At 31.3% G+C, this 25,632-nt stretch overlaps 1 protein-coding gene across 5 annotated transcripts in view; it reads right to left on the reverse strand.

Moving 5' to 3' along the window:
* Nckx30C (solute carrier family 24 member Nckx30C) overlaps window positions 1-25,632 on the reverse strand; it is a 57,801-nt gene that overhangs the window by 18,058 nt on the left and 14,111 nt on the right. For 2 of the 5 annotated variants that reach the window (XM_015328946.2, XM_015328944.2), the window contains 4 exons: window positions 20,650-20,929; window positions 11,034-11,305; window positions 4,047-4,182; window positions 828-1,080 (listed from right to left, as the gene is read on the reverse strand). In XM_015328946.2, coding sequence (XP_015184432.1) covers window positions 828-1,080; window positions 4,047-4,182; window positions 11,034-11,305; window positions 20,650-20,929 — 941 coding nt within the window. Of the gene's footprint in view, window positions 1-827; window positions 1,081-4,046; window positions 4,183-11,033; window positions 11,306-20,649; window positions 20,933-25,632 lie in introns of all 5 variants that reach the window. The other 3 variants (XM_089174700.1, XM_015328943.2, XM_015328945.2) reach the window with 2 other exon arrangements.

The following is a 25,632-nucleotide window of genomic DNA, read 5'->3' on the forward strand; positions in this document are numbered from 1 at the left end:
TTTGATATAATTTTATTTAATAAATTATTATATATATACATATATACAGGATGTCCCAGTTTCTTTTTCGCATAATCTTTTACCAGCAAAATAATAATTCTATTTAATAAATATCTTTTATTATGAAAGCAGAAGTGACATTTATAGAGAATAAAATTTATTATTATGGCAAATAACGTCACGAATACTTAGCGTATTTATTTGTGCGAGTAAAAATCTATTGGCGTGATATCTAGTGATATCTTAAAATTTGATCCGCGGATTTGAGAGAGAGAAATATTCTTAGCGGTTCAAGGTGGGAAATGAATAACGTATGGCATAGTATTCGTGGTATTTTGATCGATCAACGATATAATAATACGAGAAACGAATGGCGAACGCGATTACTGTCTGATAACGAGAATACCACGATAGGTCGACCATCGTGACCGCCGAATCCGTTTCTCCTCTACTGACCGCCAACTTCATTCCAATTTGAATTAGGTTGACCTCCTCGGGAACGTTTTTGTTTAAGTTAAAATCACTAACCTATATTATCTTTTTATTTGGCTATATTTTTTATCTGATATTAAACCTTTTTTATTTGTTTCAAAAATGCGTTTTGAGACATCCTGCACATTTATAATTATAGAATGATCGAATAATGATAAATTAAAATAAATTTATTTATGCTTTCATGAATGCAGTGGACTTTCATGGATGATCCGGTTTATACGTGATCATAATTAACTATGAAAAGTCAGAATGAGAGATAGGAATTAATAAATAAAGATTGAAATCTATCGATCAGTCGTTAATTATGATATGATGATAATGAATTTGCTTACCCAACAGTTACGTCAAAGATGTTACTACCGACAGAGCTCGATACTGCCATATCACCGAATCCCTTTCGTGCTACTATGACACTTGTGATGAGATCGGGAATACTGGTACCGGCAGCCAGGAACGTCAGACCCATTACTTCCGGTGGAATACCAACGGTATCACCTGCAACGTTTGCCCACCAGACCATCAGGTACGAGTATGCAGCTATCCACACGATCGATCCAATGAATGTTACCGCGAAGAATTTTTTTCCTGAAATCCAAATAAAATCCTCCTTACTATGTTGTCATTATAACCAATTACATTATTCAGACCTAATGACTATAATAATTCCTTCAATGGAACACATTCGTCGATGGTTACTTTTTGATTCGACGACGAGAACACTTCTTACACAATGTGAGTTTGAAGAAAATATCAGGTAAAATAAGTAGTTTCCGATGGATGCGCATTTCGTGACACGAGTAAATGACGATCGGTTATTGGAACGATCGAAAAAAACTAATCGCACTTGAGGACTCCTAATCTTTCAGTAATCTAATCCGATCCCTCCTCGTTCCAATTCTCGTTTGTCAATCCCTCTATCTTTTTTTCTCTCATTTGCTCACTTTATCAAATTCGTTTTATTGACATCAAGAAAGGAAAAGTCATCATCGATTATTTTTCTATCTCTAGAAATATCCATTTGAAATTTGCACTTTTTTACTTTTCTCTCTATCTTAGATATACTTGCGGAGAAAATATCTAAAATTTGATCTGCTTTTTATCGATCGATAAAGAAACGCTTTAAAGAAGATTGAAAAGGGCTTAAAAAGTATATAGGAATGCATATATATTCCTATATACGGAGTGTCCCAAAAGTATTAATTTAAACATAAAATTATAATATTTAGTTTCTAATCCCAAGATGAAGTGTTTCTATTTGTAAATCTACAATGCTGTAATTACAAATATTGACCGAATAAAATTTATAATTTTTTAATTCGATACAGCGACTTTTCTGACACCTAAAGTATCGTGTGTGTGTTTTATGCATAAATGATATTTATATATTTAAAGTATGTATCTATTTGTTTAAATAAGTATGAGTTTATTATATTTATGTGTGTGTAGATGGGTTAATACATAAACAAATAAATAAAATATATATATATATATATATATATATATATATGTATATATGTATATACTATATGTTTGGTATATGGTGGGACGTGATTCATTGGACGATTGAATAGACACACACAATACGTCGATCAGGGCAACAATCAGGCGCCGATTCGAAATTAGCGCGTCAATATCATCTTTCGTCGCAAGCATTGTGTCACTCCGAAATATTGTGGCCATTAATAGATGCCAGATAATGTGTCGTTTCTCTTCTCTATTCGTGATTGATGCATGTAATTTTCGAAATACGAGAGTTGAATTTATATTTCAACTTAATCACGTATGATGCCTTCATTTTAAACTCATTTGTATGGATTATTTATTTTTCATTTTAATCCGAATAAAAAAAATGTGTTATTTTATACTTATGTTAGTTTAATTGGTAGTAGTCTGTTAAATTATAGTATAACTTATAAGATTTTAGTATTATTAGTTCATGTATTAAAATCAAAATTATAAGTTATAATAGCTATACTTGTTATGCTTCATTTTAAACTCATTTGTATGGATTATGTATTTTTCATTTAAATCCGAACAAAAAAAAATTTATTATTTTATACTTATGTTAGTTTAATTGGTAGTAGTTTGTTTATGTACAGTATAACTTATAAGAATTTAGAGTATTCTTAGTTCATGTACGTAGGTTGGAACTTAAATAGTGGCAACTGTTTATTCACAACCGATACAAAAGATTTACATGTTTGCTTCTGTTACTGTCCTTCAAAGTAGACACCAGCGTTGTGTAGACCCCGTTGCCAGCGATGTGGAAGGCGTAATATACCATTAGCAGAGCCTGTTCTGTTAATGGTGCGAATAGAGCGGTTTACTGCCATGTCTCATTCAGTGTTACGATACGGCATAAGAAAGCTTCTCCTTCGCGCTCATAGCGCTCCAAGTGCGTCTGAGCAGCGTCGTAACGCATCTATTTCTGCATTTCCGTCAATTCATGTGGAACCCATCGTGGCATTCGCTTCAGAACTGTTCCAGAGATTCGACAGGCAGTAGACCGCTCCATTCGCACCATCAACAGAACAGGCTCTGCTAACGGTATATTACGCCTTCCAAATCGCTGGCAACGGGTTCTACACAACGCTGATGACTACATTGAAGGACAGTAACTGGTGCAAACATGTACCTCATTTGTATCGGTTGTGAATAAATAGTTGCCACAATTTAAGTTCCAAACTACGTATTAAAATCAAAATTACAAGTTATACTATCTATACTTGTTATGCTAGATGGGCTAAATAAATCATTTAAAATATCAATTACTTTTGTTCGATACTTTTAAAACTTTTAGTCAATCTTCTACTTTTATAATCTGAAAAAAATGAATCTGCAAAATTTTGATCAAGAGTAATTACTATTTACAAGTAGACAATTAATATAGGTTTTAATGTAATCTTCGAACATTAAGGGATTATATTATTTATCATCAATGAATGATACTTTCATATTTTTGCATTACAAGTCTTTAACATTTTATTTCGAAAAAGTAGGAATAGTTTGTTAAATGTGAATATTTAAAAAAAATTGAAGAATCTTTATTATCTCTTTCTCTTTCTCTCTCTCTTTCTTTTTATCTATATATCTTTTCTTTACATTTTTTCTCGTGTAAAACCACTCCATCTTGATATTACTCACGACATACTCTCTTTCTCCCTTCAGCAGATCGCAACAATTTACTATAGTGAGCGTAATAAAGGATGTTAGCCACGTGCACTCTACTTAATCGAGTCTTTATTCGATTATTTCGAAGCTCCTACTCGTATCTTACATTATTATTATTATTATTATTATTATTATTATTATTATTATTATTATTATTATTATTATTATTATTTCTATCGATGTATATATATATATATATATATATATATATATATATATATATATATTATTAATATTATATTACAAATACTGTAGTTAAAATATTGTAATATTATAATCTTTTATGAACAATTTCTAAAATCATTGTGAAATTTTCGAAATAAATTATTCAAAGTCTACAAAAAATAAAATTGTCTATAAAAATAATGATAAAATAATACCTTTGGGCGTTCGTGTGTCTGGTAGAGTTAGCCATAGAGGAAATAGAATCGGTGCTACTAATATATAAGTTATCCTCTTCTTAAAATTACTAGGCCAGGCCATATCCAAGGCTTCTGGAGGCTCATCCTCTTCGCCCTGAAACCAATGTAAGAAAAAAACATTATTATTATTATTTTAAATTGGCATTAGGAACTCGAAAGTTGATTGCCGCAAATATTAGGTCGAGTTATAAATAACTTCCGTTTTTTATGAGACAAAGAATGGCGTTTCTGCGACTGATAAATGCAAGACACCTTTCATGGAGTTTTTTTTGCACTCTTTGCAATTGTTCAACGTATCTATTGAATTTTGCTCCAATATTACCTTTAAAAAAATTCGTCAAAGCAGGAAATACATCCTGCACTCGGTTAATCTTTTAAAATCGTATCTCCAGAACTGAATTTTACAAACCAATTTCTGATTGCCCTATCAGTTATCAGTCCTGTACTGTATACGCTGCATATTTTTTCAGTTGCCACTTTAGTGCTATTGCCTTGTTTCAATTCTTAAAGCATTACATGTCGAATATGCACTTTTTACTATCCATTTCAGTAGTTAAGAAAAACGGTGAAATGTAATATTGACTGCATAAAAAAGTTACCAGAAGGCTAACTGAATCCTTATCTATCTAGTGATATCGAAAATCCGTTTGTTTCGGTGACTTATAATAGGTAAATACGAAAAATAGATTCTACATAACCGCATCGGAAGTTATTTATGACTCGACCTAATACTAAATCCCGTCAGTGTTCCCGTCCCTGAGCATTACCCCTCCATTTGCGGTTTTCGTAGCCTATTTCCTTAAGATCTCTCCTAATATTGTCTTCCCATCTACGTCTCGGTCTATCCAGTGGTCTTTTCCGATCAGTATTTTATGCGCTATTCAATCCTCACCCATAAACGTCACATGACCTGCCCATCTTAATCGGTGTAATTTTACGACATTAATGATATCCGGTTTGTTGTACAGTCGGTATACTTCTACGTTATGAATTTTTCTCCATTCAAGAAAAAAACATATTAATTTAAATTTACAAACTACATATTTCTTTTTTTTCTATTTATTTTTTACTGCCAACATTATTTTTATCCCCATCATTCTGTAATATTTCAATCAGATTTGATAGTTAACGTAACATGATGTACTCGTCAGTTAGTAAACTTTTATTATTGTGAGTAACATACACATAGTGTTTCTCTCTCTCTTTCTTCTTCTCTCCTTTACTTTATCCTGTTCTTTTTAAAAGTATAAAGGGAGAGAGGAGAAAGCAAAAGAAGGCATATGAAGTGTATTGTTAGAAAACACAATAAACTTGACGCTAGGGATAAGCTTCGAAAAACTGCAATCCGTAGCATAAGCACAAAGAAAGCCCTTATTCATCCTTGGATAAACCTATTACAATAGCTTCTGTGACTCTGCTTGAATTCTCCCAACTAGTCCTGTTGTTTTTTAAACAAATGATTTATTAACAAGATACTGAGAGATTGAGATTGATATTGTACACTTTACAATGATTTTATCATACTCGATGTTTTGTAAACAATAGATGAAAAATATAGCGAATATATGTATCCAATTGTTCAATAATTTCATTTAAGTTACAATTTTCTGTTAGTTGTAAAATTAAATACCTAAATATATACTTTCTTTTTTTATGTTTGTAAAAATGTTCATTTTATTTTCTTTTTCTTTTGTTTGTTAGAATTAATGTAATTTAGGGCAATAAAAATATACATACATACACTATATACATATATATATTGTTAAAGAGAGTAAAGTGTGTTGAAATTGCGAGATGTTTCTAGATGTGTCGAGAAAGAGAAAGAGAAGGAAAGAGAGAGAGAGAAATATTTTAGTGGTGAACACGTGTACTCATTAAAGCTACCAAAATTGTTACATTTCTCTGCACTTAGTATCTTATAACACGAGGAGCGGCAATTACGCACGAAGAGACGTCGTTCGAAGGAACATAACGATGTGTACTGAATATGCACGTGTCGCATTCAAATTCATATAAAAATAATTTCACTAGAAAGATCTACAAAGTGTATTAAAAAGGATGATGAATTATTATAAGAACTTTTGTCTATCTACAAAGCGTAATATAATTTTTATTTTATAAGTTTCCCTATTTTTTAATTCAATCTTTTATATTATAATTAATATTATGTATATTTTTCTTTTCTATTTGTTTTTATTTTATTTATAGATAGATATATATATATATAGGAGTGCCCCGCCACGCGTTGCTATGGCTCACAATCAGTCCGATACACACGTCCTTAAGTCAACGAATTCCCTTTTACCGCCATCTGTTAGAATCTTATCGAACTAACAGAGATAATCATGACTCTTTGTTAATAAACAAATAATTCGCAATAAAATAATATTGCGATTATAAATTGAGATATAAACTATCCTATCTTTCAAGTTGGATGAAACTGCACACTATGTGCAAAACTTTATTAAAATCGGTTCAGTAGTTTAAGAGTCCATTGCGGACAAACAACGTGACACGTAATTTATATATATATATATATATAATACAAACGAATTAAAAACTAAAATGAAAGATTAATGACATAAATCGTAAAAAGTGCGACGTCACTTTTTTTAGTATTTTTCATTTATCATTTTTATGGGACAAGCAGGTTTTCATTAAATAGCAATTGAAGAAAAATGAAATATATTATTTATATGAGCAGTGAAAAATTTAATGTAGCATTCAATCCTTTTTAACATATCTTCAATTGCCATTGAACAAGCTTATAGAAACTGTATGAAATTCGATATATAATGTACTCGCTATCACTCGAATCAATTTTTTCCATAGAACAAAAAGATATTAATTCGAGCCGAAAAATAAAGAAAAAAGAAATAAAAAAGCTTTTAGCGATATGAAAGATGATAAAAATAATTATCAATCGCAAAACTTTTATGAACTGTGAGACAAACGTGATGTGACTACCTTATGAAAAATGAAAAGAATAATAAATACTAATGTTAAGAACTTCGAAGGGAAATGAGATAAAACGAGAATGGGAAGGTCACAGATCGAAAATGACCGTGGAAGAAGGGTGTCCAGTTTTTTTTGTAAAATCCGGAATTCCAGTGGAAAAGCCGCCGGCTAGTGACTTTGCAACGAGACGTTGGTAAGAAGAAGAAAAAAAAGAAAAAGAAGACAACTAGTAGTAGTAGTAGTAGTAGTAGTAGTAGTAGAAGAAGAGTGCAAGTTGCAGCGAGTGCAATGTAGAAAAGAGAAGACAAGTTAGTTGGTGTCGGTGGATGGTTGGTAGTGTTGGTGGTGGGTGTAGCCAGCATTGACCTAGATTCCGCGGTGCATTCAAAATGAAAAGGCCTTTTCGCTCATTTAGGACAAAGCGGCCGGAGGATCTCTGCCATCGGCGCCAACCTGAAACCAGCAGCTAATATCAACCCGAAAAAGGCTTGGTCGCTCGATTTTTATCCGTGAAAGAAAAAAAAGGTCTAAACTTCGCTCCTCTCTAACCGACTAAAAGAAAGAGGGAAGGAGGGAATGGGAAAGAATGTGTCTCGAATTAGAATCGTAATTAGGATTCCCGATTGTTCGTAGATTTCTCAAAATAAATATTTCATTTAATAATCTCTATCTTTTTATCTTTCCTATTAAAAGATATTGAAACATCGTTTTTTTGTTTTTTTTTTGTTTAAATTTAATATCGTGTCTCCGTAGGATGATGGTCCTTTTCGTATAAAAGAGAATTTACGAGGTATACGAGTTTACAAATAAAATATCTAATATGTGTATACCCTGTATTTGGATTTCGCTTGAAAAATTTTTATTCTTTCATGTATAAGTATAAACTGGAATATAGCGAAACGAAGATGAAGAAGAAGAAAAAGGAAACAGCTGTTTTATTTCCGAAATAAATCATAAGGATTACGCGTTTTACGTATGTATGTATTCTTATATTTATATATATATATATATATATATATATATATATATATATATATATATATATATATATAAACTTTTAAACTATTCTAAAACAAAGAAAATATATTATATTTTCTGTCAGAATAAAATAAAAATAAATAAAAATGTTCCAACTTATCGAGAAATATGTCAATGTAATCTATCGTCGAATAAAGTGTCTCTCGTTAACCTCATCATGATCTATACGAATTATACTCGATATTTGTTTTTCTATCATGGCAGGTTGAATGTTTCGATACGATCTGATAAATAAGCTAGCACAAAGACAGGACCGATATCGGTTGTTACGTTCTTTTTTTTTACGTTTTTTACGTTTTTACATCGACTGTCATACGCTTCTCCCTGAGGAAACTTGTAAAGAGAGAGAGAGAGAGAGTGAGAGAGAGAGAGAGAAAAAAGATAGATATGTATGCATAGATATACATAATTTTCAGTGTACACACACACACACATACACAGATACACATATATATATATATATATATGTATATAAATGTGTATAACAGTTGCCGCCTATTCGCGAGGTAGATAAAAATTTATCGATCTTTCTTTCCTACCAACCAACTCTCTTTTTTTTCCGAGTAACAATTGTACTTACGTATGACATACATATATATGTATATATAATATATACATATTATATATATTATATATAATATATATATATATTATTATTATTATTATTATTATTATTATTATGTATATACGTATGCCCTACGTCATTCGTCGTCGTTATCTGAAAGCCTATTGAAGTTTTCTTTCGAGGCAATCGCTTTTTACATAAACCCCACACGCTTTGTGAACATGAAAAAGAACAAATATTACAATATCTAATCATTATTAAATTCTGTCTCAATATTTATTAATTACAATAATAACAATTAGTTCGATTGATTAATATTGAATTTTCCTTTTTCAGTTTATATGTGCTTATAATTATGAAAGTGATCTCTAAGTCATATATCTCTTGTTTCGAGATATTTAAAGATTTATATTTGAACACTCTCTATATGAATTCTATAAAATATTGAAATAACAAATATTATCTAACGATTCATTTTTAACAATATCGTGAAAATTACATTGAATTTATTTAGTTTAAAATAATGTGGTGCGTAATAACTGATAAACTAATTTTTTTTTAATTTTGACCTAAACCACTTTCATAATTATGGATTCATATATACATAAATTTTTAATAAAATATTTTTTAGAAATTTCTTTTTCCATGCGTTTCTATAATCTCACTTTCTCTTTCTTTCCCTTTTTCTTATTTCCTAAATCGATATACACACGTATTTGCACCTATCCTTAGTACCTAAGTAGTACAAGGACATCATTGATCAGACAATACACGTTTTCCTTATCTAAATAACTATGATTGAAAGATTAAAACAAACCGATCGAATAAATGTAAATAAATCCAAATTATTTAACCAACGTTTTTAACATTAATTACAAGAACAGGATAAAGTAAAAAAAAAAAAAAATAAGAAAGAAACGAACAAATCTGTAAATTACTCATTACATGGAAACGATTAAATGCGATAAGTGTACTCGTACGATAAGTCTCGACGAAAAAAAGTTCTCGTTTTATAACTAAATCGAAATTCTTAACCAACATTTAACGTTTAACATTTAACTAGAAAAAAAAGAAAATATTCGTACAGCGGTTAGATAAAAAGAGATTAACCGTGAAAAGTACTTCGGTTGGTCGATACGGAAAATGAGAATAATTGAGTAGAATTCTAAATGCACTTTATCGATCGTTGAAAAATGTTAAAGGGCTGAGAAACACGGCTGATCGTTTCCTACCTTTAACTATTCTGTGTATATCGTAAACGCGTTTCCTTGCGAAGAAAACACAGAGAGGGAGAGAGAGAGAGAGAGAGAGAGAGAGAGAGAGAACACTCACGCAACATCGAGAAAGATATCAAGAGTTTGACGTCAAACGATGCTCTCGTTTGCGAATAACGAAGCATTCTCCTAACAACTTCCTCCTACTCTTTATACATAACGCAGTTTAAAAATAAGTTTACTTTTAATGCCTTTCAATTTGACCCAATGACCTCGTTGTAGTTAGCAAACGAATAAACGAAGTAGTAGTATTCTATCCCGTTAATCTTCCTTTCCCCATTTTTAACCTCTCTCTCTCTCTCTCACTCTCTTCATTTCCCTCTTATCCTCTTTTTCTTTCTCCCTCCCCCTATCAATCCTTCACCATTTCTTTGTAGGATAAGGAAGAAAAGAATGATGATTGGTCACGTGACACGTTCCAGAAGGATATCTTAAGGAAACAGGAAGGAAGGAATGTTAGCAGGCGGGAAAACTATTCGAAGTACGTAATGATTGATTGCATATACATACTGGGTGTCCTACTTTGATACTATTTTCGAGAGTTATGTCTAATATAATCAATCGGTTCTTGAATTAAAATTTTACATTTGCTCGTTTTGAAATGTTTTTATGTAAAAAAAAAAAAAAAGAAAAAAATTAATAAAAAAGACTTAAAAGACAATCATTTTCCAGGTCAAATAATACATCGGATTAATCGAAAATTTGGATAATAATTAGTTTGTGAAATAAAATCTTATTATTTGTAACCCCATTTTTCACTTTATTCTTCTTTTTGGTTTTCAGACTAATTAGATTTTCTCTTCGTTTGTTATTCGATCTTTACACGCGTGTATACTTTAATTCAAACTGTTGCCTATACTGATTCGTATTTTTAATTAAGCAATCGAGATTCTTCAAAGTGTCAGATTGTCTTTATAATAAAAATCGAAAGAATATTTAAGTTATTACTTATTTTTTAATAAAAATTATAAAAATAAAAACTGGCAAGAACTTGTTGGTGCGATATAAGTTGGTTGTTTCTTAGTTAGAAGTTGGTCCCTTGATATAAAGGGCGAATATTCGATAGGATTAAGGAATTAGTTGGACACCCGGTATAGATGTAAGAATTACCGATTCGAGGCCGGCGTCGAGACCGGCGGCTATACCGCCGTTTGGAAGTTCCTGAATGCCAGCTGTGGTGCCAGCAGTAGTAGTTGTCGTGGTGGTAGTCGTTGTGGTACCCTGAGAACCCTGTTGAAGTTGTAGGGTGGTCTCCCTAGAGGTTGTACCGGAATAATGGGCCGCTGTCGAGGTCGCAGCACCGTTGTGAGGCCTCGTTGCATCCAGTAGCACCTTCAAAGACGCTATCGCGTGTAGCTGCGTCGCTTTTTCGTCCACCTTACCTGAATAGTGGACAAGGATGATGCAGGTTAATGAAAGCGGAGCTTGTATACACCACATTACATTCCCTAATCCCAACTCTCTACAACAGTATTCTTTCAAATTGTCTTGTTTTTCATTTTTTCTTATTTTCTTTGTTTTTTTTTTCATCGTTCATCAATTTATTTTTCAAGAAATATTTTTTCAAACAATTTTCTACAAACTTTATCAAACCAAAATCTATATATTTAAGGGATGAACTTCAAGGATTTATATTGGAGAAACAATTCCTATTAACTCGATATTATAGATTTTTAATTTTTGTATTATCAGAATGTCTTAACGTTGTTGATAGAATTTTCTTGTCTACAGTATCTCATTAATTTCTTATAGATGCGATACTCGTTTGAACAACAAACTTTATTGACAAAATGTAAAATTTTTAATTAAAAATTTCTTGGTTATTTAAATACTATACTATATTAATGTATTTTTTGAATTTTCAATTAGACAAGTTTGAAGAATACTGTAATTATACTACTCTAATCTACTTTAACCTATCCTCGTGCGATTTTCATTGATATCAATTTGAATCGCTTTTCTATATTATCTACAAGGCCCCTTCATGTTGTTAAAGGCATGCTAGGAAAAGCTGGACGAAAGCTAGCGACCGATGAAAACATGTGCGAACTAAATGATTGCAATGGCCATTACGTGTTAACTATCTTTTCATCTTTTTTTTTTTTTAATCGATATTCAAATTTCAATGATCAATTATGTGTTGAATATTTATTTGAATTATTAGATAATTAACACTGTTTTATATAATATAAAAATGAAAAACATTGAAATTAAATTTGATTTGAATTTTTGGCAAAGTGTTAATAATAAAATGTGTATGAATGTAATGCGCAAGCGAGCGAGGCACTCGTCTACGACTTATAGCAGCGTGCTACGAGAACGTTCGAAGTTTCCCACGTGAACAACGTTTAGGTTTCATCCCTTACGATCGGATTAGCCTGCTCGAGTCGTTTCGTGCAAAGCGTGCGAAGCTTTACTTGTCTGCTTGCTTGCTCTCACACCTAAATCCTCTTTAGAAAAATTACTTTCGATAAATGGGATATACTTATGTATACATAAATCCTGATTCGAAATTATTACGTGAAATAAATAAATCAATCGAAGATTTAAAATTTAGATATTTAACAATATTAGGACTATAAGATTTTGTAACTATCATAAAGTGTTGAAATATTAATAATAATATAATGCAAAAAATATTATATTAAATTAATACTACACGAGTATTAATTTTATATTTATAAATGACCAAGGAACCCTTATGATGTCCCTTAACGCGTTAAAGGTCTATATTTTAATAAAACACGTATCATACACGCATACTAATTGATCAATGTGTATTGTAACCATCAAGTCCCACTTAAATTAGTTAAACTCGAGAAACGATGGTGCACTTGGTCATTTTCTTTCTCGTCTAAATTTGTACTTGGTTCGTCCTTTAATCATGAGTTACCTCATTTACACGTGAACTGTCGATTATCGTTCGACCGACAGGATATCCAGCATCGTTTTAACAATATCCCTTTTCCAACTAATTGCTAAAAGCTGTTTCGTATAGCCGTTGTTCAACCGTAAAAATGAATGCTAAGGATGATACTTGAAATAAATATCTATCTAAATATGTGTATGTGTGTGTGTGTACGAATACTCCTGTGAATTACTGTATATCTAATAACCAGGAAAAAAAATAAATGTGAGTCCCTTTTCATTAAAAGATAACTTACCATCAACAAGTAGTCGATCGATGTATTGATATCTCCTAAATCATTAATTATTCGATGATATGTATCTATCAACGTTACTCCTAATTAATAACAAGAGAGTTTGCCAGATGAATGTTGATTCATAGAATCGATTAGAATAGACTAATTCATTAACAATTTTATTGTTAAAAAAAAAAAATTATTTCTTTAAGTAAAGCTTTATTTTTTTAAATATATATACATATCTAATTTTCTTCAAGTATTTCATATCCGTGTATAAGTGTACAACCTTGTAACTATTTTCTCTGTTGTATTCAACGTTCTCATGAACACGTGTCGAAGAATATGAAGAATATGAAGGATACTCTACTTTCAGCTCGCTTCTCTCTCATGAAACAATTATAAGGAGTTTCAAATTGTCAGTTAGAGTATGACTTACGTACTAGGTTATTTCAATTACTTAAATACTCCTTGCCAAAATAAAAACACAACGAGAAAGAAAGAAAATAAGGAAGAAAGAGAGAAAGAAAATGAAAAAGAAATAGGAACAAACGAAGCGAGAAGGAAATGTTAAAGAATTCTGACGTGTTTGAACAATGTGAAAATATCTGTAAATCCCACACACTTCTATACAAATATGTACATACATACATGATGCATACTTTCAAATATATCGACTTTCTGAAAATATATTCCTTAAAGCTTTTGCGTTATATCGATTGTCGAAAATGAATAATTCCGAGCAATGTTTCGATTCGTCGACTCGTTGAAATAAGAAAAGAAAAAAATGAACAAAAAGGACTTGTTAATGTATCTTAAGAACAAGTCGATGTAGAATACAGCAGAGAAAGAAAAGAGGGAAGCTCTTTGTATTGTTCTTTAAAAAGCTCCAAAAGGTATCTAATTCGCCAGTTACCCTTCCTCGCGGTAGAAGCTTCGACCAATCGCACATCCGGCCAATGCTTTTTGAATAGTGTTGGTAATAGTAGTAGTAGTGTAGTAGTAGGTCAAACAGAAAAAGCCAATGTGAGTGGCCTTCATCCCTGAAGGTATGAACGAGGCGAGAAAAGAAAGACGTAAAACCCTAGTCAGGGGATGGCAAAGCACGATGAACATATACATACGTAGGTACGTATTTATAGATGTATTGTATATACTTAAACTAGGCAATATATAAATATACAAGTAGTTAATACACAAGTATTTTAGTAGTAATTTAGTAGTAGTAATTTAATACACAAGTATAAAAATGAAATTTGATCTGTCTTTAAAATCTACTTTTCTTTTCATTACAACACAAATGCTCAATAGTTATCCATCTCTTACATTGAAAATCAATGTTCTGCGAATTGTGCCGTTCTATCGGATGTAATCTACGGATTTAATTTCAATTTCATACCTTAACTATTCTTGTAAATTTTCCTACTTTATTTTGATTCATTTAATATTCCTAAAGCTTCAAAATTATATGTACCATTTCTTTCAGATCAAAATCAAAATTAAATAAGACGTGATTTTAGTAACTCAATGTCAGGTTTGCCCCTGCTAAGTAAATCACCAGTTAAAGATTAAACCAAAGATTAGATCAACCGAAAAAAAGAGAAATGAGAGAAAGAGAGATGAATAAATGAGAGAGATGGGAACGTGAGATTAGAAAAAAAGGGTTAATATTTTTTTGGACAAAATGAAGATTAAGATTTGAGATTCATTATCTAATAGGTTAAAGAAAGAAAAAAGCGAGAATGGTGAGGCACGACGAGTTGATTAACGAGAAGGAAAAATTAATTTAACGAAGAAGACATAACTGTTTCTTCCTCTTCTGACATTTTTCTTTTTACTTTGAGAAAGGGAAAGAGAGAGAGAGAGAGAGAGAGAGAGAGAGAGAGAAAATCGTTAGTCGCATTTTCTCAAGCACCCTGACAAGCGAGAGGTAAAAAGTAATTGGATTTATTAGCACGTTCTCAAGCATTTTTGCGTTATTTTCATCTTTATTTTCCGTAAGCTGGTATTTCTCATACATTGACTAAGATACCCCGACGAATAAAAAAAAAACCTTGAAAATATCAGTTTACTTTGGTTAAAGGCAAATATTGTTTTAATCGACTTCCGATTTCTCGATGCCGTCTTTAGTAATTACAGGTAATCCTTAGATACTTGAAGAAGGTTGTGCTTGTCAACTGACTAATGGCTTTTCATCTTGCTAACTTGAAAATTAAATGGTATTGAGAGAGGAGATAAGATTTAAATGCGAACATTGGTATAGAAGAAATTTTTGAAATTTGTGAATTGATGGTAGAAAAAAAGAAAACAAGAATGTAGAATTAATAGATCAATTAACTTGTTCTACCATTTTAAAAAAAAATGTCTTAACCAATATCCGGTCGTTAGATATTTGAAGATTGTATTTTCTGAAATGTACACGAATATTTCGACGAAGAACTCGCGTGGTTGAAAGTTAATTCTAATGCAAAAGTTTCTACGATTGATCGCACCTAACATTTGCTACCGGCTTCGCACAACACGATTGTGAGACTAACTTACACAGAATGCACCTATACACACAATGCAACTCCCCATTACTACCACCACCACAACTACGTTCCATCCAGGTAAACACTAGAGTTTTGTTTTCTTCGTATAACTACGAGTGCGTCTGAAGTACGAAGAACGAAAAGAACTTTTTTTTTCGCTCTTGAAATGTCGACGATCTTAAATTCTAAAACTAAGGAAAACTTTTATTGACTTATCTTGTCCCAAATAATAACATAAATTAACCAAAATATCTTTTGCGCGTAAAACTATGAATATTGTTATTGAAATTAATTAAAAATATCTACACGCAACGAATCGTTAACAAGTTGCTCATGGTTTATTAATATTAGGTCCAGTCATAAATAACTTCCGTTTTTTATGAGACAAAGAATGGTGTTTCTGTCACTGATAAGTGCACGATACTTTTCATGGTGTTTTTTTTGCACTCTTTGTATTTGTTGGACATATCTATTGAATTTTGTTCCAATATTACCTTTAAAAGGTTCGTCAAAGTTGGAAAAACGTCCTGCACTCGGTTCGTCTTTTATGGTCGTATCTCCAGAACGGAATTTTACAAACCAATTTCTTACTGCCCTATCAGTTATCAATCCTGCACCGTATACGCTGCATATTTTTTCAGCTGCCACTTTAGTGCTATTGCCTTGTTTAAATTCCTAAAGCATTACACGTCGAATATTCACTGTTTACTATCCATTTCAGAAGTTAAAAAAAATAGTTAAATGTAACATTGACTACATACAAAAGTTGACAGAAGACTAACTGAATCCTCATCTATATAGTGATACCAAAAATTCGTTTGTTTCGGTGATTTATAGTAGGTAAATAAGAAAAATAGATTCTACATAGTCGCATTGGAAGTTACTTATGACTCGACCTAATAAAACTGATTATAATGAAAAATTAATATCTGTCTAATTGTATTATAAAAGTAAATCAGATTAGAGTAAAATCAAGATTTCATTAGGTATCCTTGTCAAAATTATCGTCCAAGTTAAATGAAGTATTTTTTTCTTGTACATTTTTTTCAATTTATTAATATTATCTAAACATGACAAGTTATTCATCAGTAATGAGGGTTATAAATGAATTGTAGTTATATATGAAAATGAAATATATTATTTAATTGATGGATTATATAGATTAAGGATTACATTTGATAAAACGAGTTTAGTAGATGATAAATAGAAATATTGAGAGAAATGTAAATGTGATAGGTAAAATGGAGTATGGAACTCAATGTATTTGTGTGTGTGTGTGTGTGAGAGAGAGAGAGATATAAGTAGCCGAAAAGCAATTAGCCGTAATTAACTAGGTAAATAGAGATCTCGTAAGGAACCCCTGAGGTTCAGGCTTAAACCTCAAAGAGCATTTTGCTCGATAAACTCAAACTACTCAAAATAAATTGTATACAAGTTAAGGAACACTGTGGCTTCGTTTGTTAACATTATTCCTTAGAGATAAGAGAGAAGAGGGAGTAGAAAGTGACATCTCATGTGTTGATTTTGACAATGAATGTTAAGATACTCGACGTGTTCACTCACGTGGATGGAAAGTAGTCACTAGAGATCAAGTAGAAACTCGTGTTGAGATCTGCTACGATACGTCGCTAACGTTTATGAGTACTTCAAAGATAACTCAAGTATATTACAATTTTATTTCTAAATATTATATTAGTTCTACATATTAATTCGATCCCTTGATAGTAAATAGTATACGAAAACAACATGAAAACACAAATAAAAATATAGAAGAAAGGGTGAATCAAGTAACACGAATAGTTTGAAATGAATTCGCGAATTTTTATTGCCAATTATGTTTCTATCTCGAATGATTTAGAAGATCACATTTTGTTATTATTTCCTAATTCTTTCTATGAATCTTCCTGTTATATCGAATGAATTCTTTTTTTTATTTTTCTCCAAACTTTTTGCCCAATTCATCCTTCAATACGTTAATTCTTTCTGTGCACACAAACACACGGACGCTCCACTCTATTAAACTTTATCCCAGGAAAGATTTTGAAAGTTGTGATTCTTAATTCGTTACAAAGCCGATAATCTAGCGTCTACTTAAAAAATCTTTAGATAAATGTCACTTTACTCAAAACAGAACGAACGTACTTTATGTTCGCGAAAGTACAAAATCTCGACGTTTCTTTTCTTCGTGACCTCTTTCCTGATTGGTTTACATTCCGCATGAAAGATTTCGTGTCTAAATGTAGAACTGACACTTTAATCATGACGCATTAAAGTCACAGAACAATAAATCTACTCTACGAAAATATTCGAATTGATCAATTGGAAAATTAGGAAAATAGGTATAATAGCCTTTTCACGAACGTATTATGTACTTATCGTTGTTAGGTCATCATTCACGTCGTCTTTAAAAAATAAGTCGACGATAATTAATGAAGCATTTATTAGACCATTAAGAAAAAATTATTTGTTACCTAAGAAATTCACTTTTTTTCTATCAGATTATTTTATAATTAATTACATTTTAATTTTTACCTACGCTATGGGGACAATGAAGAAAATAAATAAAAAGAAAAGAAAGAATTAAACTAAATCACACAAATTTAATTTAATATTACATATCTTAACTATGATTTTTTTTTTAATGCTCAAATATCATTTACTTATAACACGTGAATATTTTTATAGAAATTGCTATGAGTTCATGGTAATATAAATAAAAAAAAAATTTACTTCGAGTGCAAAGGGTTAAATTGAAAATATTCTATGATACTATGAGAATAAAAAGAAAAGCAAAGATGGATTTCTCCCCTAAAAAAAATAGTTAACAATGAAAAGGGAATAAATAATGAAATGAAACGAATTTAACGATGACGATGTATATGCGAAAGTGGAACGTCTCGTAGCCTAGACTAAAAGCATCGACCGAGAAGTAAAGTCTAGGTTGTAAAAGGGCTGGAAAAGGAGCGAAATCTGGATTAAATAGAAACTCTGATCGGCTTACCACAGGATCATTGGCGAGGATGCCATGTTCCAATTCAGTCTCTTACCCCTTCTTAACTCTAGAAAAGGGATATTCCCCAAAAAATAGGGTAGACAGAAAGGGGAGAGATAGAGAGAGAGAGAGAGATAGATAAAAAGATCGAGCAAGGTGGTGAAGGTGGATGGGAGGGAAAGAGTTTTGTCGGTGACAGTGTTATCTCGAATGTCAGCACAGCGTGGTGTCTCGATGACGTTGAAGGCACGAAGTTAAAGGAAGGGAAAGGAAGGGAAAAGGAAGGCAGCAAGCCCACGAGAGCGTGGATTCGCTAGTTTCGATCGATACACGTACCTTTCTAGGTCAGGGTCTCGATACATACATATACATACACATACACACACACACACACACACAGATAAAGAAAGAGAGAGAGAGAGAGAGAGAGAGAGAAAGAGAGGCATATAAACTCACCAATACTTTTCCGGATCTACTCAAAACGCGTTCTACAAATTCGTTTGAGCTGGTACGGAAGGTAAAGAATATTCTTTTCTGTCAATGTGTCTATCTCTCTCTTTATCAACTCGTCATCGTTTACTATGCTTTTCCTTCTCGACGATCTTCGTGAAAATGTCGTTGATGAAGGAAAAAGAGATACATCTAGTCACTCTCTTTCTCTCTATCTTTTTTTTTCTCCTTCTCGTTTTTTCTTCCAGAAAAAAGAGAAAGATCGCTTCCCGAGCATTTTTTACTCACGGATATGTCTGTGTACACACGTATCTTTCTCTCTCTCTCTCTCTCTTTCTCTATCTCTCTTTCTCTTTCTCTTTCTCTTTCTCTTTCTCTTAGCGGGTATTGAACATTTCCCACGCAATCGAGATTAATGACGTGCTTTCACGAGAAGATTCTCTTCCACTTTCGTGGTAGACAGAAAGGGATGGGGGTGAATAGAAGAGATATATCTATATCTATATCTATATCTATATCTATATCTATATCTATATAGGCATACTTACATGGATATAGATATAGATAGAAATAAAGAAAAATGGATAGGAAAAGAAAGAGAAAGAGAGAAACTACTTGTCGATATATGTTAGTTCCGCATGGTTTCACGTCCTTCTCAACTCGGATACGTTGAATCCCGCTGAGAAGATTCGTATGAAAGGCTTGTCTAATTGATGATCGCTCTTTTCTTTTCCACGACCGCGTGACCTGACCGATTTATATAACCATCACCTTCTTTTAATACGACGCCTGACGGACTCCAAAATCAATTTTATCGTCAGATTACATGCTTCCTATACACGAATTAAGATTTCTATTTGAACAATACGATCAAATATTTTACGTTACGTTTACACGTATTTTTTCTTTTCATGAAATTCTAGTTTCTGTTAGGGTTACTGAACTTTAATCTATTTTAAGGGTTTGCATTTACAACGTTTATCGTTTAAGGGAAACTAATGTAAGTATACAATATTTTACCAATTATTACTGTAATATTTTCAATATTTAATAAAATCATTATAAAAAAGATCTACGAACGATCTACGATATTAAATATCTTCATCAATAATATACAACAATACGTACTACTACTTATAAAAAAAAAAATAATAATAATAATAAAGGGAAAAAATAGAAGAAGTGAAAAAAAGATACCTCGAAAAGTTGACTCCTTGACGACGATACAACTTTCAAGATGCTTTAGAACGAACAAACGCAGCGTGCTGTGCGTTTGCGCAGAACTGCGTAAGCTTAGCGTTTTTCCTAAGGATTGGAATGAGGATGGAAGTGACAAAAAAAGAAAATAAAGAGCACATGACGACAAGACACGACGAACGAACAAACAAACAAACAAACAAACAAACAAAAGATACAGAAGAAATGTGAGATAAAGATAGGATACGAACAAAAGGGGGTACAAATATACAAATATAGAGGGATGAAAAAAAGAAAGGAAGGAAGGAAGGAAGAAAAAAAATGAGAAAAGTATATAGAGCGTGCATTTTGTTTGAAGGCAAAAAAGCAAGAAAGCTGGCAAGCGAGAGTGATAGAGTGTGGAGTTGGTATACCGGCGCGGGACTGACCGTCGTGGAGCGGATCGATCGTATGGATCATAAGCTGTAGTAGGCCGTGCCTGAACTTGGCGTGGCTCTCCCTGGTCGAATGAGAGGAAGGGACCTGTTCGCAGCCCTGTCCGGTCGTACCGGCACCGCCACCACCGGCTCCGCTGCTGCTTCCACCCCTGCTGCTACTGCAGCCAGCATCCCCTGTGCCTGCCATACCACTGCTCCCGCATGCACCCGATACACCACCCACGCTCGTCTCGCTACTGTTGGTTGCATTCGGATGCTGCTGAAACACACACGGGTTTCTCTCAGTCAGCTACTACCACCATATTACACTTTTTTCTCTTTCTTTTCTATTTTTCTATATATACGTATATATATATTTAGTTGTTACATTTATTTCTTTTTAATTTTCCTTTCAAATAATTCAATACAAGTTTATGACTTTATTATTATTTCTCATTGTTATGTTAAAGATAAGAAATAATTGCCAATTCAATCATTATATATATATATATATATATATATAATTTCATTTCAAAATAATTTATTCCTAACGATTAATATTTTCTAACTAATTTATTATCTTAAGTATGACATTATTATCACATAGTCTCTTTTGTGTGCAAGTTAACAGTTATTTGAAACTTTACCTATAATTTTACTTTGCGTTGATTTGTTTTACGATATAAGTGCTCTTCATTTTGTTAATACTGAAATTATTTGCTCGTTAATTACGAAAGGTTATTAATTAAATGCACAAATTTATGATCTTAAATGTACCATCATTATTTGTCTCTACTATTATTCTCTATAGTTGAGAATTATGAAAATATTATACTTCGACAAAATGTCCCTCAATAAAATCAAAACTTATTCATTTTAGTGATATTGATATTAATTACTTATCGATAAATATTTCTATATAAATTAATTATCTTAAGTATCAAATCATCTTAAGTTAAATTATCGATAAACGAATGTTACGATCAAATTCATTATAATATTATATTTCTTATGTATTTTAAGTAATTTTCATATGACGTGATTAAAATGGAGGGACAAAAATTGAACGAACAACAAATTTTCATTTTTTGTATTATTTTGTATGGAAAACTAAGGAATAAATAAAATCAAGTAATATTTCGAATATGTGAAGTGAAATGAAATAAATTTGTAATTTAATATGAACAAGGTCAGAGTACTACAATTTTCTCCTTGTATTTCTCTCTTTCTCTCTCTCTCTCTCTCTATCTCTGTATCCCAGTTTCTTTCTCATTTACAATTAATTTTACTCTCAGATCTATCGATGCTGAAACTGTAAAAATATCCAAACACGAGTAGATACGTTCTTGTTATTAACGCGTCGTGGTAATGAACTTTCTAATTAACGGGAAAACCACCCTGCGAGTAACCAGCTTCAAAATGAACTGATTTGGATCTCTTGCATGAATCTATCCCTCTAGTATACTCGACTAACACGAGTATCGTTAAATTGAACATTGTTTGTTATTAGTCGCCTACTAAGACTAACTACGTATTAGCAATTTAGTTTGATTAGAAACAAAATTATCGAATTACGATCATTCCAGTTTACTTTATAATATTAATTAGATATCGAACCGGGATTACGTAAATAATTGATTAAGAGCTTTTTATACGATCTTGATAAAGAAGAAAAAAAACGCCATTAACGACAAATTTTTAACAAGTAATAACATTTCAAAGAGAATTTCCAAAAAGACTCGATTTCTTTTTATTATTTAATTGAATTCATTAATTTATTTTCTCATAGCTTGATGGACGTCTATCTATAGGTTTATTTATTTTATTACGCGAAAATATCCAATTATTATAATTCGTAATGAATTATTAATTAAATTTGCAAGAGATCGTGAAATTCTCACGATAGAAATGAGAAACTTCCTAAATGGTTTTTAACGCTAATAACAATTGACAATTATTCATTGTTAATATCTTCTTTTTTGAATTCGTAGTTATTTTCAATTATAACATGAAGATGACACGACGAGAACATGAAGTACATCTAATATTAATATATTTATTACATATATGTATATAAAATCTAATTTATACGGTATAAGTAACTGGTAAAGTGTTCATTAGCGAACATGCTAATTATTTAAAGTCTATTAACAAGAACTTCAACCGACACTGACACGAAAACTGTTTAGCTTCATCTTCTTCTCCTATATTTCTTATTAAACTAATAATAAAAACGAGTTAAATGTAAGTCCCCACGTTTACCATTAATTGCTCTTTCAAACTATAATATTTTAAATCACGTAACAACAAAGAAACATTTAATTAAATGATTGAAATTCTAAACTGTCTTTTTCTTCTTATATACATATATTCATTATGAATAATGCATACACATACAAATTCAATTATTCAAATTTGAAAATCGATTTTTTTTTTTTAAACGAAGCTGTAGACAGAATAACGTTATATTCAATTTTCGTCTTCATTTATCCCCCTATTACTATTACTGTTCTACCCTGTATATGAAATACATTATAAAACTCATTTTCTTTTTTTTTTTTTACATTTTTTGACTGTAATTATTTACACATATGTAAGTAGATAAAATAGTAAGATATAATAAAAAATTGCATCGTTTGTCCTTCGATTCTTGCTGACTATTCTTTTAGCTCGAAGCGATGTTTGTTCTAATTCTTAAACATTTTATAATGGTAGAGACTAGCTTATATCCTTTAGTATCTCTTTTTTTGCCACGTTCCTACGGATACTGGGTCGAGTGTCGATGAGTGCAGACGTGGCCTCCGAAACTAAGCAATCTCTATCTCTCTCTCTCTCTCTGTTCCTCTCCCTTTTTCTCCCTTTATTCCCCCCTTTTTTCGCTCACTCTTAATTCTAACATCGGGATCCACGCCAAAAAGTGTCAAAAGCAGAGTTGTTGCGTATGCCCCATAGTCCTATTTAAAAAAAAAAGCTATTTCTATATACGTAGGTATATATGTACAAGTCTCAAGAGCAACATACTTCAAAGTAATGACTCTACACTTTTGACTCGCTTATCAAATCGTCCTATCGTTATATCCTCATATGTTACTATACACGTTTAATGTAAAGTTTCCTTTGATGGACGTAAAAACATAACACATGGATAAAAATCTTCACTAACTACTAAACACGTTACAAAACGTCAAAGTGATCGTATGACAAGATAACACACTCGTAGATAAGTGTCTTTTACTATTTATACTAAATGTTTTACAAGTACTACATACATGTATATATATAGTACATGTATATATATAAATATATATGTATTTATGTGTATATAGTACTTACAAAGTATATAAGATAAATATAAAGTGTTTAGATAATGTGCCTTGAAAAATTAACCTTGTCAAAGTAACACTATTACTCTCTTTAGCGATCTCATCCGAATGATTTGCTTCTTTATTTTCATAGTAGATATGCATACATTATAAATATAATATTAAATGTAAATGAGAGATTTTAACGCAATCTTCTATTATTATTATTTCTTATTCTTTTCTATTTGTATTAATATCAATGTTATAAAGTATAATTAAAAAGATAAGATTTTATTTAAAACGTTGTTATTATATTTAACATTTGAGACTACGATTTTTATCTATAAGTTCACGATCGAATATTATTATTTTAGATTTATCATTAGAAATTCATAAAGGAATAACTAATTTTATCTTACATTAATATTATACTCTTATTATTTTTTATTTTTAAACCTACCAATGTGTTTGATGTATATAGTATAGTTAAATTAAAATTTGATCGTAACTGTTCATAATCGAATACTGTTATGAGAGATCCATTATCTTTACGAGGAATTATAGGTGAATAGTTACTTAAACAATTACGCGTTGGGTATTCAATGTACTAACAGATAATATCCACGATTTTCGATAAAGTTCTCTATGTTATCGTGCTGAACGCTTTGAGTTATTGCTCTAACTAAACGAAACGTGGAACGACGATGTTACTAATTGTGAATGGATGTCATTGTCTAAAGAGAAGCCTTGACGAACTTGTGTGCTTATAACAGACAAAGAGAAAGAGAAGAGGTAAGCAGCTTAGATAAACTTTCTACAAATTTAGACGAATTAACTTAACCGTTACATCACACACACACACATACTTAATAACACAATTGTCAGAAATACTTTAACAAAAGTGAATGTAAATCTAATGTTGGGATGAATATTAAAATATAAAATAGAAAATTCATTGTACGAATTAGAATAATTGTTTTGTTATTGGGTGGTTTTGTTGTTCGTGCAGATTTTCAGTAGGTGGCATAAAGGTTTTTTTACTGAAAAATCTGAGAAGTTCTGAAAGGACGAAATTTTGAAGTTACCCATAAAGATGGAGAAAGATTGTAAAACAGAATAGCACTTACATTTATATAATTTAACTAGGGGTGCCCCGCCACGCGTTTCTGTGATTCCCAATCCGATACACATGTCTTTAAGTCAACGAATTACCTTATACCGCCATCTGTTAGAATCTTATCAAACTAACAGAGATAATCATGACTCTTTGTTAATAAACAAATAATTCGCAATAAAATAATATTGCGATTATAAATTGGGATATAAACTATCCTATCTTTCAAGTTAGATGAAACTGCACACAGTGTGCAAAATTTTATTAAAATCGGTTCAGTAGTGTAGGAGTCCATTGCGAACAAACAACGTGACATGTAATTTATATATATTAAGATAAGATAAATATATACCAATAAAAAAAACTTTAATGCGTTGCGTTTTAATCTTCTGTCAAAATCAGCACGAATTTTCCGGACAACTCAATAAAAATATAAAAATATTAATTCCTTTGATGCGAGTATAGGAAAAATCTTATTACTCGAAAATTAACAACAATTATCAACAATAATTAAAGAGACATGAATAAAATATCGTCTTTTGAAGATTTTGATGATACTGAGAA

Source organism: Polistes dominula, unplaced genomic scaffold, assembly GCF_049000335.1.
Source record: "Polistes dominula isolate Pdom_NZ unplaced genomic scaffold, Pdom_raw_medaka contig_16, whole genome shotgun sequence".
In the NCBI taxonomy this organism is placed as follows: Eukaryota; Metazoa; Arthropoda; class Insecta; order Hymenoptera; family Vespidae; genus Polistes; species Polistes dominula.